Source organism: Ovis canadensis, chromosome 14 (genome assembly GCF_042477335.2).
Source record: "Ovis canadensis isolate MfBH-ARS-UI-01 breed Bighorn chromosome 14, ARS-UI_OviCan_v2, whole genome shotgun sequence".
Lineage (NCBI taxonomy): Eukaryota > Metazoa > Chordata > Mammalia > Artiodactyla > Bovidae > Ovis > Ovis canadensis.
The window spans coordinates 62908170-62926687 of NC_091258.1; the positions used below are offsets into that span (position 1 = coordinate 62908170).

General features: G+C 52.2%; 1 protein-coding gene across 9 annotated transcripts; it reads right to left on the minus strand.

The window, feature by feature from the left end:
• Positions 1–507: 507 nt before the first annotated feature.
• COQ8B (coenzyme Q8B) lies at positions 508–18518 on the minus strand. 9 transcript variants are annotated; one of them, XM_069550789.1, is made up of 15 exons: positions 18429–18518; positions 17896–18000; positions 17640–17759; positions 17440–17506; positions 15596–15673; positions 12520–12642; positions 12285–12370; positions 10931–11071; positions 10763–10844; positions 9695–9788; positions 6725–6866; positions 6463–6570; positions 4073–4138; positions 1895–1981; positions 508–1290 (listed from the first exon to the last, which is right to left on the minus strand). In XM_069550789.1, exons 2-15 carry the CDS (start codon positions 17995–17997, stop codon positions 1009–1011), a joined length of 1578 nt encoding a protein of 525 aa, XP_069406890.1. In that variant the 5' UTR covers positions 17998–18000; positions 18429–18518; the 3' UTR covers positions 508–1008. The 9 variants fall into 9 exon arrangements, with proteins under 9 accessions (XP_069406890.1, XP_069406889.1, XP_069406892.1 ...); XM_069550788.1 differs by having other exon boundaries at positions 18407–18503; XM_069550791.1 differs by having other exon boundaries at positions 18403–18474.

The window sequence follows — 18518 nt, forward strand, 5'->3', positions numbered from 1 at the left end:
GGCACTTTTTGCTGGGAAGGGGAGGGGGAGTGAACAGACCCCGACGTCCTGGTGCGCGGTCGGTTCAGCTTTGGGGGCGGGGGCACCAGGCTGGGACTGGGGAGCGGCTTCTGGCCGCCCAAGCGCCCCTGCTCCCGCCCAGTCCTGCGGGTTTGGCAAAGCAGCTGGCAGGGGCATTAAGGCCCATTAGCAAAAAAGCGAGGTTGCTGGGAGGCGAGCGAAGGGAGCCAGGAGGCTGGGAGGTGGGGTGTGTGTGTGTGTATGTGTTCTGGGGGGTGGGGAGGAAGGCCTTCTCAGCTGCTGCAGCCTTCAGAGCAGGTGGTCAGCACGTGCGGGAGGGGCAGGATGGGGGGGCGGTAGGGAAAGGAGAGAAGGAGGTTCCTGGCAACAGATGGCCCAGGCAGGACTGGGGCTTTCAGACAAGAGGGTGGGAGAGGGCTGGCCATCTGCACCTGGAGGCAGCCTGCAACCTCCCCCCATCCCCCGTAGCAGAGAAAAGAACTGGGGGAATGGGAGGGTCACTTTTATTAGGTCTGAAGTTTCACCCCCCCACCATGCCCTCCCCAAACACACAGAGAGGATGCCACCAGGGAGAAGGCAGCTGGTGCAGGGGTGAGCAAGGCAAAGGTGAGGGCTGCCCCCACCAACCACCACCCCCTCCTCATTCACGGACATCTATGGGGGACCTGAGGCAGAGGTGAGCGGCTCCCCCTCTAGCTGCCTCTGCATCTCCGTGATGGCAGTGCAGAGGGGTCTAAGACTCTCAAATGTTTCCAGAAATAAATTAATACCAGGGTAGAATTCCCGGATGCTCCCTTTGGAGTGGGGAGGGCAGGACATGGGCGTATGAAGCTGGGAGTGTCCTAGTCCCAAGCCCAAAGTGGGCCCCCAGGCCTAGAGCAGGGGAGAAAAAGAGGCCTCATAGCAGGGGATGGCCTGCGATGGGGCTGGAGTCCTGAGATGGAGTCTCTCTGATGAGTCCTCTGGTTAGGAGGCTATAGGCTGTGGCTATGCCTGGCGACTGGCCCAGTAGCGGTGGTAGGTGTCCTGGAAGAGGTCCCGGCAGGCGATGTGGGCACGGAGGCGGGCACAGGCCAGGAAAGCCCCGGCAAGCTTCCGGTGCAGAGCATAGGTCTCCTCGGGCGGTGGGTGAAGCCGGTGCCGCAGCAGCACAGGGATGAGGCCCTGCACGCGGCGGGCAGTGTCACCCGCCCCAAAGTCGTAGGGGCCCTGGGTGGCAAAGGGCTCCCCCAGGATCATCACGGCCTCCACGTGGGCATCCGAGAATGCCTAGGGATTGGGGAGACCAGAGGCACCCAGTGTGGACATATAGCCCTCTGCTCCCCCAGAGTCTCAAGTACAAACACAAGCCCTCAATTTCCCAGAGAGTAACAGGCAGCCTCCGCTCCTTCCAGAGCCCCTAAGAGACAAGCAGCCCCCCTCTACTCCCCAAAGAAAGCACCCTTCCTGTCCTCTTAGGGCCTCCAGTTGACACACAGCCTTCACTCTCTAGGACAGAGATGCAGCTTCTGTTCTTCAACCGCCTGCCCCACCAGATCCACAAGCAGCCCCCCACTCCCTCTGTAGAATAGATGAGTGGTACCCCCATTTACCCCTCCTCCCCAGAGCTCCCAGTACAAAGAAGCGGTCCCCCTAGAGTCCCCCATTCATCCACAGTTCCCCCAGTAGAGAGAAGCGGTCCCCCTAGAGTCCCCCATTCATCCACAGTTCCCCCAGTAGAGAGAAGCGGTCCCCCTAGAGCCCCCCATTCATCCACAGTTCCCCCAGTAGAGAGAAGCGGTCCCCCTAGAGTCCCCCATTCATCCACAGTTCCCCCAGTAGAGAGAAGCGCTTTTACTCTCCGCAAGGAGACACCAGCTCCAACTCTCCCCACCTTGGTCTCAAAGCCTGTGAGAAATTTGAGGTCTCTCGATTTCTGCAGGACCCGATCTTTATCTCCATTGGCTGCAGCCATCACCACCTGGAAAGGCGGATGTGGGCACAGGGTCTGAGGGGTTCAAGGGTGGGTCTGGAGACGGGAGCTGGAAGTCTGGCCCTGCCCAGATCCACTTCCGTTTTCCTCTACCTAAGCCCTCTCACCTGGAAGCCGCTCCCTCTCCACCTTACCCCTGTCTGTGCCTCTCTCAAGACTGTTTCTGAGCCTGGAGGTTGGGGTGGTCAGGCATTCTGCCCACTTGGCTGGGAAGGCAGAGGCTGCCTGGAAGCAGGACAGAGGAAAGCAGATGCCAAGTGATGCCCACGGGTCCAAACACTCAGTTGCTAAAGGGTGTGACCGTGACCCAGAACTGCCTCTGAGGCTGCCATCTCTGGGGTCACTTGGTTGATGTCTGGCTTCCATACTGGACTTGGAGCCCCAAGAGGGCAGGGATCGCAGTTGGGTGTAGTCCCAAGTGGCACAGGGTCTGGCACTCACTCAGGAGGCCCTTGGTGAAAACCCTTGTTTAGTAAATCAGTGTTTGGAGCTAAGCAGCTCTCCAGTGGGCAGGAGCTGAGGGCGCAGGGACAGACAGACAGAACCGGGAGCCAGCCTGCTTGGGCTCTATCCCAGCGCTGCCACTCGCTGGCTGACTCTGGGGAAGTCGCTTTGCTCTGGGGGCCTCTGCTTTCTCATCTGTGAAGTGGGGGTGATGAAACTGTCTTCCTCATGGGGCTCTGGGAGGATGAGGGTGTATCTGTGGTGTGCTTCGCGTGGCGCGTGTGTGCTTGGTGTGTCCGACTGTTTGTGGATCTATGGGCTGTAGCCTTCCAGGCTCCAATGGCCACGGGGTTTTCCTGGCAAGAATACTGGGGTGGGTTGCCATTTCCTCCTTCAAGGGATCTTCCTGACCCAGGGATTGAACCCACGTCTACCCGTGTCTCCTGCATTGCAGGCGGATTCTTTACCACTGAGCCACCGGGGAAGTTGCCCACATGAAGTAAACACCAGAAATATCACGAATTCCTATTACTACAGTAAGTACCCTACATACGAATGAGCTCCTTTCTGAGAGCAGATTCCTAAGTTCAGTTTTACTCCTAAGTCCAACAAAGTTAGCCTGGGTACCCCGTTAACACAATCAGTTATATACTGCTGCTTTTACGCTTGCTTCCGGACATCGTGGGCTTGAAAGAAAGATGTTGTACTACTGTACTCCACACTGTACAGTATACAAAAGCATAGGCCCTTGTAGAGGATGTACGCAGGTGACAATAGAGGTGACAGGATACGCCATACACGTGAACTAACTTACGTGACAGGACGTGTGAACAGAGGTTCACATCTTTGAAAGTTTGCAACTAGAAGGTTTGTGTGTAGGGGACTTACTGTATTAAAAGGTGGATAGGAGGGTCCCTGCTTCCCAGAAGAGGAACCAGGGTCAAAGTGGGGAATGGCCCGGCGAGGAGGGGAAGGGGGACGAACCCTTCACCACCGGGTTGCCCCTTCTTGGGAGGAAGGGGGATACAGGATTAACTCTGGCAGTTCTGGTCTGTCCCGGCTCCCCCTGCCCCAGCCTGTCTGGCCATCTGTCACGCCTGTGGTCCTTGGGGGACCCGTGTGACAGGGCTTTTTTAAACTGGAAAAGGCTGGGGAGGAGGCAAGAGGGCCATGCTAAACAGGACTGTGGGGGTGGGGAGGGGATGTCCCAACTACCCAGAGAGGCCTCAGCTTTGTAGTTCCAGAGTGGCCTGTAGAGAGAACCTCAGGGAGCCTGTGTGTCTGTGTTGGGGTAACCAACTCTTTCCTGTCCCCATGCAAAGGGGACCCCCCCCACCTCACAAGGCCCAGTTCCTCAAGCCAGAGCCCTAGGCCTGTCTCTGACACCTCTCTTCTGCCAGCTCCCCCACCCCACCCCAGCCTCCTAGGGTTTAAGAAACCACTTGTTATTCAGGAGTTTCCTAATTCTATGTCCCTCCCCTGTTCCATACAAGCTGCAAAGCATGGCTTCAGAGATCCAGAGCCTTATTATTTATTTCTTAATACCAGATAGTGTATTTCTCCTTCTCTGCAAGCCTTAGTATCTGGCTTGAGGCTTGGCCCTTAGAGACCCCAGAGCTGGGGGGGGGCACTCACCTCAATATAATGGTCTGTGAATTCGGTCCCAAATTCCCGGCTTGCCCCGAAGTCCAGCAAGGTCACCTGGGATTGAGGGATGGTGAAAGTGACGCTGGGAGTCCACCAGGGCTCCCCATTGTCTGTGAGGGTGCCAGGGCCCATCCCTCTGTCCCCCCACACACCCCCTCCTGCCTGAGTCCCTGACCAGCCACCTCCCGGGACTCCTGGCTTCTGGTCTCCACACTTCAATCCATCCCCACATGAAGCTGATGGAACCTGGCTTTTATTTGGGGGATTCTAGTTGTTTTTATAATAACATGTTTTAGGCACAGAAGAAAAAGAAACACCTAGAGAATAAGAAAATACATGGAAAAGTGAAATCAACGCTCACAAATCCTACCACCAATATACTCACAAATACACTACCAATCAAAGTGGGGCCTGATTCTACCTCCCCCAGTCCCTACCCTCTCTTTCAGGGTACCACTTTCCTGAAATTATTATTGTTTCCCGAAATTCCCATGTGTGCATTGCTACATTTTCTACATATATGTGGACCCCGGAACAATACATAGTCATGTTTTGTGTATTTTAAAACTTCACATACGTGGCATTTATGATAGTTATTCTGCAAATTCTTTGTGTTCAACATGGTTTTGCAATTCATCGCCACTGCTCTAGCTCTTTCATTCATTTTTTCACTGCCCAGTTAAGATCCTGTTGGATGAATATATCACATTTATCTGCTTGATGGGCACTGTGGTTATTTTGGGGTTTTGCTAGTGAATGAACACATGTGTAAGTTTCTCTGTAACAGTGGAGTTCAAACTATTGACCACAACCCACAGTAAGAAAATGCAGATTCAAAAATGAGGGGATATAAGGATACGCGTGGCTGATTCATTGTGCTCTACAGCAAAAATTGACACATCAGTATAAAGCAACTATTTGTTGTTGTTTAGTCGCTAAGTTGTGTCCGACTCTTTTGCGACCCCATGGACTGTAACCTGCCAGGCTCTTCTGTCCATGGGATTTTTCCAGGCAAGAATACTAGAATGGATTGCCATTTCCTCCTCCAGGGGATCTTCTGAAACCCAGGGATGGAACCCACATCTCCTGCATTGGCAGGTGGACTCTTTACTATTGACCCACCAGGGAAGCTCTGTACTCCAATTTAAATAAAGTGGTGGGGGGGAAGAAAATGCAGATTATTCTGGGCTCCAGTGTGAATGCACACAATAAATAAACATCAAACACAAGTGTCCCGAAACAATATGATCCCTCCTACTGGCAACATAGTCTATGCCTTTAAAATAAAACAGCTTCTGAGACCCAACGAATTGATGTCAGGACTCAGATCACCGCCCTCAACCCCCACCCTGGCCCCCGAGTTGGGGAAACTGCCCTCCCTGCCCCGTGGGAGCCTTGGAAGGATGCAGGCGTCTGTGCACTTGGGGGAAGAAGGTGGCAAGGGACAGAGGCTGGATGCAGTGGGGCCCTGTTGCCCCCAGCACATGGCTCACTGGACCCTGAGGGTGCTGAAAGCTGTGGAAGGGACTTGTGCTTTAAAAGGACCCCTCCGGGGAAGGAATGGCACAGACCACTGAGCAACTGGAAAGCTACTGAGCAACCATGCATGCCGAGAGCCTTTCAGTGCAAACTGTCACTCCCAGGCCTTTGGATGGCCTGTGTCCTTTACCAGGAAAGCTCTTTATTCCCTGCTCCTTAAATGGCTGTGTCTTTCTTGTTTCAGCTTCCTTGGCCCTGCTCACCCCAGGCAGGTTTAGCCACTTTCCCTGGCTTCCCACCAACCCCTGAGCTTCCCCCATCATTTGACCCCTCTGTGGCCTGTGCTTCCCTACCAAGGTACTAACTGCAGGTCACGTTGTCTGGTAATAGGGCCCTGTGTTGGGTGAGGAACTCTGGGAAGGCAAAGGTTGGAGTTGTCTTGGCATCACTGTCGGGAGGCAGTAGGTGTTAATACTTGGGATGTTCTAAATGAATGACAGGTGAGATAATGACTCTTCTCCATTGCCACTGCCTAGCCAGAGATTTCCCAGCATCCCTTGCACCTAGATGAATCATGTGTCCAGTTCCTATCAATGGAATGGTGAAGAGAATGATGGGTCATTTCTGGCCAAAGCAGTTAGGCAGGGGGTTACCTTCTCAACCTCTCTTTCCCCTTGCACTGGAAGGAGAGCCTTTCAAGGCCTGGGGTGGGGGTGGGGGGTGGTGGCGGCAGGTGGCACACTCACAAAAGGGAAGGAGCCTGGGTCCCTGAATCACTGCATGCACGACGCCGCTCCAGCCTGCTATAATAGCTATTGGAGCTATTGTGCTGAGCTACTGACATATTGGGAAATCTGTTACAGCAGCTGACACACCCTGACACATCACAAGGAACCCACCTGGTGGCTGGAAGCATCATACAGGAAGTTGGCCCAGTTGGGGTCCGTCTGCATGAATCGGAACTCAAACAGCTCCCGAAGACAAAGCCTCAGGAGCTGGAAGCAGATCTGGGGTGGAGAGAAGGAGTAACAGAAATCTCAGAGTCATGTGTCCCTCTAAAGCCCTCTGAAGCCTGGAGGGGGACCTTGGGTCTGAACTGCCCTGCCCAGCCAGCTCTGCCCCAGGGCAGCACCCTTCTGACTGTCCCATGAGTCCATGTACCTGGTTCCGGATGTCCTGGCTCAAGCCCTGGCACTGGTCCAGGGGGACCCCTCCAGCCAGCTCCATGCCCAGCACCCGCGTCGTGCACAGCTCCTGAATCACCGCCGGCACCCGAAAGAAGGGGTCATCTGCCAACAGCTGCCTGGGGCAGATGGGAGGGTAGGGGTGGGCACCTCACTCTTCAGGCCTCTGTGGCCCTGGCTTGAGCCCTCCCCCTCCTCTGAGAAGTCTTCCATGGGAAAGTCTGTGTCTTGTCTTCACTCCCGCCCTCTTCTTTCCTCTCTGCCCTGAGTGATGGCCAGTACCTGGCTGGACTGACACCCATTCAGACATTTCCTTCATTCACTCATGCATTCATTCAACAAATATCTGTGCCTGCCCCAAAGTGCGGCTGGAGACCCAGGGACCACTTCCCTACCAGAAACACTTCTCTGACTTCTGTTCACCCCGGGATGAGCTCAGTGTATTAAACTCAATGAGCATTACTTTCTCATCAACTTATTAATTCATTTATCTGAAAAATAGTCACTGATATACAAATCTTTGAGTCCACAGCGATACTCGTTGGCCACTCCTTGGAGTCATTATTCTGAAAGTGAAAGTGAAGTTGCTCAGTCGTGTCCGACTCTTTGCGATCCCATGGACTATAGTCTACCAGGCTTCTCTGTCCATGGGATTTTCCAGGCAAGAGTACTGGAGTGGGTTGCCACTTCCTTTTCCAGGGGATCTTCCTGACAGAGGGATCGAACCCAGGTCTCCTGCATTGCAGGCAGATGCTTTACCCTCTGAGCCACCAGGGAAGCACTGACTAATAAAGGGCATTCTTGGCGTCCATCCTTGTGTTGGATGATGCTGGGTGACAGAGCAGTAAGAGGAGCCCTAGGAATCCCCCCCTGCCCCCGCCATCAGTCACAGAAGACCACATTCTAACAAACAGACCAACAGTAGACTGAGATAAGCATGTTACTGTAAGATATGGGAGGCAAAGAATATGAGCAAGGCTTCTGGTTGGGGACCTGTAGAAAGGCTGGTGTGGGGAAGGTGGGGGGACAGGGAGCTGGGGAAATGATACGGGTTTTATCCTAAGAGCACTGGGAAATTCTGGAACGGGTGGTCTCCCCAGGCCCCACACAGGAGTGCTTTGGCCCAGCCCACTTGACACTCTCTTTCTCCAGGTCCTACTTTCCTGTGCTGTGCTTAGTCACTCAGTTATGTCTGATTCTTTGTGACCCCATGGACTGTAACCCTCTAGGCTCCTCTGTCCATGGGGATTCTCCAGGCAAGTATACTGGAGTGGGTTGCCAGGCCCTCCTCCAGGGGATCTTCCCAACCCAGGGATCTAACCAGGTCTCCCACATTGATGTTCTGCTTTGGGGGCTGGTATTTTTGTGCTTGTTGATTAAATCTCTGATGTTTGAAGTGCTCCTCATGGGCCAGGCTTCTGCTGAGCATTCAGTCAGCACAACAATTCCCTCTTTTTAAAAAAAATACTTATTTGGTTGTGCTGGGTAATAGTTCCAGCACACGGAACCTTTCAGCTGTGGCCTGTGAACTCTTAGATGTGGTGTGTGGGATCTAGTTTCCTGACCAGGGATTGAACCCCGGGCCCCCTACATTGGGAGCAGGGAGTCTTGGCCACTGGACCACCAGGGAAGTCCCAGCACAATTCTCCTTTATCTTCACTTTCCCTGAGGAGGATGCTCTCTTGAGGTCACCATGCATATTAAAGCTACCCAGTCCATTAAGGACTGACCCAGGACTGAATCCTGACAGGATCCCACATCTGAGCCCAGGCCCCTAACCACTGCCTTCTACTGCCTTCGTATCTACAGATCTGTGCTCAGTAAACATGTGGGCCATGCTCTGCACTGTGGAGGGTCTCACTGAGATATAATTAATTGCAGTTTATCACGATGCCTCTAAGATACAACCACTGTTCCATGGAGCTGAAGTTCACTCCTTTTCAATGCTACGTGATACTGTGTTTATGAATATACCATAGTTTATTTATCCACCCTGCTGGCTAAGTTTGATAGATTTGGGTTGTTTCCAATTTGAGGCTATGAGTGTTCTGAGTATTCTGGAAAAGTCTGATGGTGCATACTGGCATAAGTGTCCTTAGAGTATTTAGCCAGGAGGGCAACTGTTGGGTTAGATATGGATCCTGAGCCTTGATGATGCCAAACCATTCTCCAAAATGCTTCTATCCATTGTTCCTCCTGCCCACAGAGTATAAGGGATGCCCTGGAGCCCCCAGCTCTTTTGTTTTTAGTTTTATTTTTTGGCCACGATGTAAGGCACACGGGATCTTAGTTCCCTGACCAGGAACTGAGCCTGTGCCCCTGCATTGTAAGGGCAGAATCTTAGGGACTGGACCACCAGGGAAGTCCCCGGAGCCCCCAACTCTTGATAGCTTCATCTCTGTTAGTCCAGTGCGTGTGATGGTATCTCGTGTGACTGAGTGCCTGCTGACAAGTCTGTCTCCTGCATCGGACTGCAGTGATTCAGTGTCCTATTTGACCCATGAGAAAGTAGAGACATTTAGAGAGAGGAATTTAGAATGCTCACAGAGGACACAGGGTGTGAATGAAGTAATAAGTGAAGGGCTGGATGGATGACCAAATGAACGAAGAGAGAAGCAGTCTGCCAGCCCCACCACAGGGCTCCAGCTGCCCTCTGGGCCCGTGAAGGAATCTGGAGGGTGGAAGGGGGCCTCCAGGGGCCTGTGTGTGTGTGTGTTAGTCACTCAGTCATGTCCAACTCTTCCCGACCCCATGGACTGTAGCCTGCCAGGCTCCTCTGTCCTTGGGATTTCCCAGGCAAGAATACTGGAATGGGTAGCTATTCCCTTCTCCAGGGGATCTTCCCCACAAAGGGATTGAACCCGGGTCTCCTGCATTGCAGGCAGATTCTTTACTGCCTGAGCCACCAGGGAGGCCTGTCCTAGGGCCTGTAGGGGCATCAGCTCACCTGAAGTTCTGGGCACAGGCCGCCTCACGACGATAGTCACACTCCCACGCCAGCTCCCGCTGCAAGGCCTGCAGGCTCTGCTCAGCAAACAGGCCTGGGGGTGGGGAGTGGGGGCGGGGGGTGGGGGGTGCAGCCGTGTCAGGCAGGGAAGGCCACAGCCTGCCTCCTGCCCCCTGCCTGACCCCTCAGGCTCCCACTCAGGGACGTCTTCCCCTGCCAGTCGTGTCTGTCACTGTCTCCCCAGCCCTCATCCCTTCTGCTCCATGTCTCTCACCCACATGCTCTGGGCACACACTCCCCTCAGCTCTTCACACAGCTGCGCCTCTGTGGAAGCCTCTCGGCTGGGGTCTCTTTCTTAGGCACGCACACCGGTCCTTAGGCCCCTTTCACAGTCACATCTGCCACCTGTTCTCTGTCCCTTTTTTGGCCACACTGCACACACCATGGCATGTGGGATCTTAGTTCTCTGACCAGGGATCGAACCTGTTCCCCCTGCAGTGGAAGCGCAGAGTCTTAACCACTGGACGGCCGGCGAAGTCCCCCTCTGTCCCTATTTCTTACTCTCTTATGCTGCTTCCAGTGTCTCTGAAGCTTCCCTCTGGGCCTGACTCTCTCATTCTTGCTCTCCCCCCGCCCTCTCTCTCTCTCTCTACACACACACTCTGCTCCATCTCCCTCAGGCGCTCTCTCACATACTGTAACACACTTGTGAGGTCCCACTGACACCTCCTCCTGTTTCTGTGGCTCAGGCCTCCTGTCCCGCTCTGCACATCCCGTGTGTCTGTTTCTGGATTTCTGTCTGGGCTTCTGTCTCTCAGGATCTCTGTCGGCATGTCTAAGCCTGACTTTGTCACACGCCTATACTCTGGGCTCTCCCCACCTTGGTGTCCCTTCATTCTGTCTCAAACACCCAGACTTGGGTGCTCACTCGGGCTCACACATGTGAAACACCCTGCCCTGAGCTGCTGGCCACCCCCTGCTGCGTCCAGCCCCTCCCCCCACTTTATGTCTTCAGGGTGCCACCCGCCACAGTTGGGGTCGGGGTGAGGGGGTTTCTGAGTGCCTCACCCTCCGGCAGAGCCACGCTCATCTTGAGCACCGCCAGCAGGTTTTGGACGTCGCTCTGGATGCTCTGGGCAACGCCTGGGTACTGGGAGGGGAAGAGGCAGGGGGGATGGGAGTCACCCCCTGGGGTGGCCAGGTGCCCCCCCACTCCCACCCTGCTTCCCCTCTCACCTGGATCTTCACGGCCACCTCTGTGCCATCCCTCAGCACGCCCTGGTGCACCTGCCCAATGGAGGCAGCTGCAAAGGGCACCTCCTCCAGAGAGGCCACCTTGGCCTGCCAGTCCCTGCCGAGCTCCTCTTCGAGAACTCTCTGGGGAGAGTGGTCATCACACTCGTCATCATGGTTTCAGGCAGCTGGATCCATGCCCTGTGCTGAGCGCTTCACATGCTAATAACCCCACTCACCACATGCAAGGCCTTGGGCCAAGCTCTTGGCTGCTACCCCACTTTACAGATGGGGAAACTGAGGCTCAGAGAGAGGCCTCCTGACCCAAGGTGATGAGCCAGGCGCCGACAGACTGGAAGGCCTGTACTCCTGAGGCTGTGCAGGCTGCTGTGGGGAATGCTATTATGTGTAGTTAATCTGCGGGCTACATGGGAGACCCAGGTTTGATCAGTGGTCGGGAAGATCCCCTGGAGAAGGGCATGGCAGCCCACTCGAGTATTCTTGCCTGGAGAATCCCATGGACAGAGGAGCCTGGCCAGCTACAATCTATGGGGTCACAAGAGTTGGATACAACTGAGCAACTAACACTTTTTACTTCAAGATTGATAATTGTCCTCCATTATACCCATATACCTGTATATTGTATTATTAACTCTACAGTTAACATGATAAAAAAGAGCTAAAATTACAGAGCTCTTCCTGTGGGTTGGGCCCTGTGCAGAGTGGCTCATATGGAGAGGGAGAGAACAGCACTCAGAAGGCAGGTGGCTGTATCCTGGACTCCACACCCTTGCCCCAGTGACTAGAACAGCTCATGTCCTGGGCAGTTACTCAGTGTCAGGCTCTGTGCCAACCTATTTACAGACACACTCTCCTTTAATTAAAAAAACGGTAATAAGAACAGCTAACATTTGCATGTCACTCGTGGTGTGTCAGGGGCCCTTCCAGGTGCTTTGCACACACTGGTTTCTGTAACCCCAAGACGTGGGTGTTGTTAGAACTACCACCAATCATAGATGAGGTCACTGAAGCAGAAAGGGCAGGCCACGTGTCTGACCGCACAGGTAGCAAGTGGCAGAGCTGGGGTTTGAACTCCCAAAGTCTGGCCCCCACCACAGTGCTTCACAGCCTCTTTCACAGCCCAGACAGAGCCCTGAGCCTGCCACGAACTGGACGAAGAGCTCTGTGCTTTTTTCTCACTGACTCATCACCACCATCCTCCGAGATGTGGGCTTTAGTGATTCCCATTTAACAAATGGGAACACTGAGTCAGACAGGGAGCCGAGCCATGAAGCCAGGAGGGCTAGGCAGGTGGGGCAGGCCTCCTTCAACAGCCTTTCCCACTCGGAGCACTCACCAGCATCTGCCAGCGTGGCATGAAGTCGGCGCTCTGGCGGACCCGCTTGAAGATGCGCTGCAGCTGGGGGCTGATGAAGCTGTTGTCTTGGGAGACAACGGGGAGAGGGAAGCCAGTGAGAGGGGAGGCCACAAGGGGCCCTGTGGGAGTATCTGAAGCCGGGGCTTGGTGGTAGGTGGGGTGGGGTGAGGCTGAGGTCAGGGGTCAGGAGTCAAGAGTCATCACACTGCTGTACCCTGGATGCTGAGCATTTGGCCAACCTTGAGGGCGGCCCCCCGAACTGTACACAAGGTCTGCACGATCCTTTCAGCGTTGGCCTCCGACAGGAAAAGGCTGGAGCCTGGCTGGGAGCCTCCCTCTGGGGTGGAGAGAATCATTGTTAGTACGGCAACCACAAAAAAGATCATTATGACACCACCGCACAGACACCAGAATGGCTAAAACAAAGACGACAATACTAAGTGTTGGCAAAGATGTGGAACGCTGGAATGCCAACACTGCTGATGACTGTGCCACGGCCCAAGCCCTTTGGGAAGCAGTTGGGAAGTCTCCACTGAGGCATACAACTGTACCAAATTTCTCTCTGAGGTATGTCCCCAAGAGAAATGCATAAATGTGTCCACCAACAGATGCCCCAAGAAGGTTCTCGGCAACGCTGTTCTAACAGTCTTGAAATGGAAACAACCCAAAGGACCATCAACAGAACCAACAAAGGGACTGTGGGAGAGCCACGGGGTGATGAGAACAGTGTTGAACAAACAACCTATGACAGTTTACAGTTAACACAGACCCACCTCTTAAACAGAATGCTGAGCGGAACAAGCCAGACACGTGCCACGAAACACTGTCTGATGATATGGGTGTAAGGAGTAAAAACAGACACAACTAATCTTGAGGGTCAGAAGCCAAGACAGTGGGGACCCCTGATGTGGGGAGGACGTGCCAGAATGGGTACAGAAAAGCTTCTGGAGAACCAGGGCAGCAATTTTCCAAGTGTGGTCTGGGGGCCCTGAAACCCTCTAGGAGAGTCTGTGAGAACAGAACTTTCATAATTATATCAATACATTATTTGCCCTTTTTTACCCTTATTAGCCTATAAATGTTCAGTGGAGTTTTCCAGAAGTTCTGTGACTTGTGATGCTGTAATTGCTCTGATGACAGATGGAGTGAGTGTGTATATTCTTGTTTACAACATTTTTCAGTTTTTAAATTTCTTTTTTTTTTTGGCAAAACTGCGCCAAAAAAAAAATGGGATCTTAGTTCACCAACCAGGAATTGAACCCAGGCCATTGGTGGTGAAAGCTCAGAGTTTTAACCACTGGACTACCAGGGAATCTTCCCAAATTTTTCAGTTTTAATCTCCAATACAGCACATATAGTAAATATAACCTACATAAACAAGTTCTTGGGGTTCTCATTCTGTTTTTTAATGGTTTTATTGAGAGGTAATTCATACACGATATAATTTACCCATTTAAAGCACACAGTTCAGTGACTTCTAGTATTTTCAGTTGTGCAACTATCACCACGATCAATTACAGAACATTTTCTTCACCCCCAAAAGGACACCCATACCTATTAACAGTTGTTTAGCCGCTAAGTCGTGTCTGACTCTTTTACGATCCCATGGACTGTAGCCTGCCAGGCCCCTCTGTCCATGGGATTTTCCAGGCAAGAGTACTGGAGTGGGTGCCATTTCCTTCTCCAGAGTGTCTTCCCAGGGATTGAACTGGTGGCTCTTGCATTGGCAGGTGGATTCTTCACCACTGGGCCACCAGGGAAGCCTGTGAGCAGTTACCCCCTCCCATTTCCCTCACCCACCTGCCCTTGAGCCCCTGGAAACCACCAAGATTCAACCACACAATAGCATGGATCAGTCCTTCATTCCTTTTCATGGCTGAATAAAATCCCAGTGTTTAGATATAACACATTTGGTCTATGCAGTCCTCAGTTTCAAAGGTGTAAATGGATCTTAAGATTAAAAAGTTTGAGAACTGCTTGTTTTAGGGGTTTTTGATATGGGTGCACAGATGTGTCCACTTTGTGAAAATGACCCATTCTGTACAATTAGATATGTGTGGTTCTATATGCAAATTCTATTATTCAATAAAGTGTTTGATAAGCTTTTATTTCATAACAGTTATTGAGCTCTTTATTGAGGGCTCACCTTGTGCTAGGCAGAATTTTAAGTGTTTCTATGGATTCTTTGGCTGAATCTCTACAATCACCCCAGGAAGTAAGAAAAACCAATGCCTTAAATTTCAAGGTGAGGAAGCCAGAGATTCAGAAAGGTGCCTTGCCTGGCTCTAGGTCACACAGCACAGAAGCGGCAGAGCAGGTTGTAAATTCAGTCTAGCCTTACCTTAAAGCCAGACTGTTCCTCCACCTACTGCCAACTTTTTCCTTTGAAAAAGATCCAAACAGACAGAAAGGATGCATTCATCCTGTGAATACCTACATACCTGATTCAAAGTTTTGACATGCTCCTTCACCCACTTTAACTGTACCCAGACAGTGACCATTATTTTTGCTGACTGATCTGTACTTAACCTGTGCTAAGAATAAGAATAATCCCCTAGACAATCACGATGCCAAAATCACATCCAAGAAAATTAACACTGGGACTGCCCTGATGGTCCAGTGGGTAAGACTCCGTGCTTCCAATGCAGGGGGCATGGGTTCGATCCCTGGTCAGGGAAGTTCCACATGCCATGTGGCAAAAAAATACAAAATGAAAATAATAATAGAGTTAATAAATTTGACGTTTAAAAAAAAGAAAATTAACACTAATTCTCAACTATCTACCATCCAGTCATATTCTGATTTTCCCAATTGTCCCCCAAAGTCTTTTATAGTCTTTTTTTTTCAAACATTCAATCATGGCTCACACGTTCCCTTTGTCGATTATTATCTCTCTAGTCTCTTTTTCTTTTAGAATATCAAGACATTTCAAGACATTGACATGCTGGGGAATCGTACCCACAAATGCTGATCTCTACACTGCCCAGTCCATCTCTATTGGCTGCAGACCCTCAGCAGCTCTCCTATTTTTGTACTTCCTCTGCTGCTTACAGTTAGGAACTGCACTGTGGATGGCTTACATTTTTTTCCCCCATGACCTGCTTCTACCCATCACCACCCTGACAACAGCTTCACCTGCTCTGAGCACTCCACCATGACCCAAAGAGGTGGCTGTGTCATCATCGGCTCCATTCTCTGTATGAGGAAACTAGGGCTCAGAGAGGTGAAACCACTTGCCCCAGGACACACAGCAAGGCCAGGGTGTGGACCCAAGCACGTGGCTTGCTTACCTGGCTGTATACCTCCTCCAGGCAGGGACTTCTTGGCCACCTCAGCCAGTGCTCCCAGCCCCAAGCTCACAGCCAGTCCTGAGGAAGGGAGAGGGGGGCCTGAGTGCTCGCTTGCTCTGGGGCGATCTCCTTCCCCACCCCCTCGACACCTCCCTGACCCTCTTTGCTCTCTGTCTCCCTCTATGCACCCCTGTCTCCCATCTCTTTGCAGTCAGCTCTCTGCAGCCCTCTGTCTCTACATCAGGCTCTTACTCACTGCCTCCCTGCTTGAGGTTCCCATGAAGGCAAACCTCTGTTTCCATCCCTCTCTCCTTGTTTCTGTCTCCCAGGTCAGTGTTTCTCACCCCTGGCTGCATCCAGAGTCACGTGAGGAGCTTTTGTAAATACGATGCCCAGGCCCCACCACTGAGGTTCTGGTTAAACTGGCCTGAGACGAGCCTTTGGCATGTGGGATCTTAGTTTCCCGACCAGGGATCGAACAGAAGTCCCCTGCGTTGGATTCTTAACCACTGGACCACCAGGGAAGTCCCTAGCCTTATTATTATTATTATTTAGATTTTTTGATGTGGACCAGTTTTAAAATCTTTATTGAATTTGTTACAATATTGCTCCTGTTTTATGTTTCAAGTTTTTTTGCCACAAGGCATGTGCGATCGATCTTAGCTCGCTGACCAGGGACTGAACCTGAACTTTCTGCAGTGGCAGGCAAGGTGCTAACCACTGGATCGCTAGGGAAGTCCCTCAGAATTGGAATTCTTTTTCTTTTAGGCATCCATCCCAGATGATTCCAGTGTACAGCCAAGAGTAAGAAGGCCTGGAAACGATCCCCTTCTCCCCCCAGGTCTCTGTCTTCCTATGACTCCTGTTTCTCTTCTTCATGCGCACCTCTCCTTTTAAGTCAGTTTTTTCTCCATCTTTGCCCTTCCCTCCACCCAGTATGTCTGTCTAGGCCTCCTCTCAGTTCCTCCTTTTGATGTTATCTCTCCAGCTCTGATTTCCTCTGCCTCCTCTGTCTCCTTGTCCTCAAAGACTTTTTAAGTCACTCTGCCTCTTGTATTCTCATCCTTTCCATAAATAATCATAGTTCGAACTTTCTGAGCACTTTCTCCATGCCAAAAACCATTCCCAGTGCCTTTTATGCACTGACTCATTTTGTCCTCACACCCTCATGAGAGAAATTTTATAAAAACACTTCCATTCTACAGAAAAGGAAATCGAGGCTCAGAGAAGTAACTTATCCAGACTCACAAAGTGAGGATGCATAAGAATCAGCCCCTTGAACCCTGGGCAGCCGGGTGCCAAAGCTCTAAGCAGTGCATTTGACTCCTTCTTTACACTGTGAATCAGTATCTCTAAAACTTAAACCATGATTTACAGTCAAGAAGACATTTGCATTATAACCGATAGAGACCAGTGATACATTATGTTTCATGAAACAAGACTTCTCCCTGACTCTACATCTGCACTCATATTTTCCATTCTTCTTTTAAATGCTGGTTGCAACCTACTAAATTATTTCATGCAGGTTGTGACCTGAAGTCTGAATAATCCTGGTGCAGGACCCAGGGTTTAGTCCTGTTTACCTCCCTTAGCCTCCACTTCCTCTATAGAATGGAAACAAACACTCATTGATTCACTGCAGAGACCACGTGTAAGGGGCCCTGCACATTCCAGGTTCTCAATAAATATAACATTCTTCTCTATTTCTCTTGGTTTTACAGGCCTTTGCCTTCATTCTCTTTTCATCTCTCCCTCCTCTCTCTCTGATTCACTCTCTCCCTTGCTTCATTCTGTAAACGTCACCTCTTCTGATCTAGGTCACAGTCTCCCACAGTCATACCTACCCCCAAAGTTGGCCAAGCGGCTGATGCGGGAGGCGGGCACCTTGCGTTCTCGAGAACGGTCACTCAGCTGGGAAGTGGGAAGTGGGGAGAAGGTGGACAAAGCACCCAGACAGTCCGACCAACCTGCCACCACACCCTTTCCCAAGCTCTGGAGGCCAGCTGCCTTCATGGGGGTGCTGCTGAGTGGTACACTATGATACCTGGGGCCGGGGCGTCTTCCTGATCCGGGCCTCCCGGGCCTTGCGAATGTCCTCCTCACCCAGGCCCCTGCCAGGCCCATCCTGATGAAGTTTTTGGGCCCAAGAATCCCCACATGGCCCCTGCAAGAGACGTGAACACTGGTAAAGAGCGGAGGATATGGTATCTGCCTGGCCCTTTTAGACCCCTCCCTGTCCTTTGGCCCCCTGAAGCCTCCTTCAGCCTCTTCCCCTTGGAAACCCCTCCTCAGCCTCTTACCCAGCAGCGGGGCCCCGGCCCCAGGGCCCCACAAGGCACACCAATAGTCCGGCCCAGCTGTCCACAGGTCGCACGCAGTAGGGCCCCCACCTCCTGCCACATTGTCTAGGGAAGAAGAGGAGGGACTATATGGATAGGAGTTGTGGGACTGATCTCTTCTTTGCCTCACGTTCCTCCGTGTCTACCCTAAGGCTCCCACCAGCCAAAGACTTCCTTCCCTGTTAATAGGCTCCCAGTTTCTCCTGGTTCCCTCTCTCATTGCTAAGAACCCGTGGCTCTTCCCGCGCACCTCTCCAAACTACTTTCCCCCGTCCCATCTCCGCCGTTGCTAGGGTCCTCCCCGTTGCTAGACACCCACAGATCCTCCAGGGCTACCTCTCCGCTGCTCTGAGTACCCCCTCGTAGCTAGGCACCGCCTTCCTCTCTGTTGCTAGGCACCCACAATTCCTCTTGTCTTCCCCCCTACCCCCAACCCGTTACTGGGCACATCCCCTGGTTGCTAAGCACCCACTCCCTGGCTCGGGGTCAGCTACCCGCCGGGGGCCTCTTGCGCTTCCGGGAGTCTCCTCACTCCCGCCCAGTCCGGTCAGCTAGCCAATGACAGAGGAGCAGGTCACTGACTG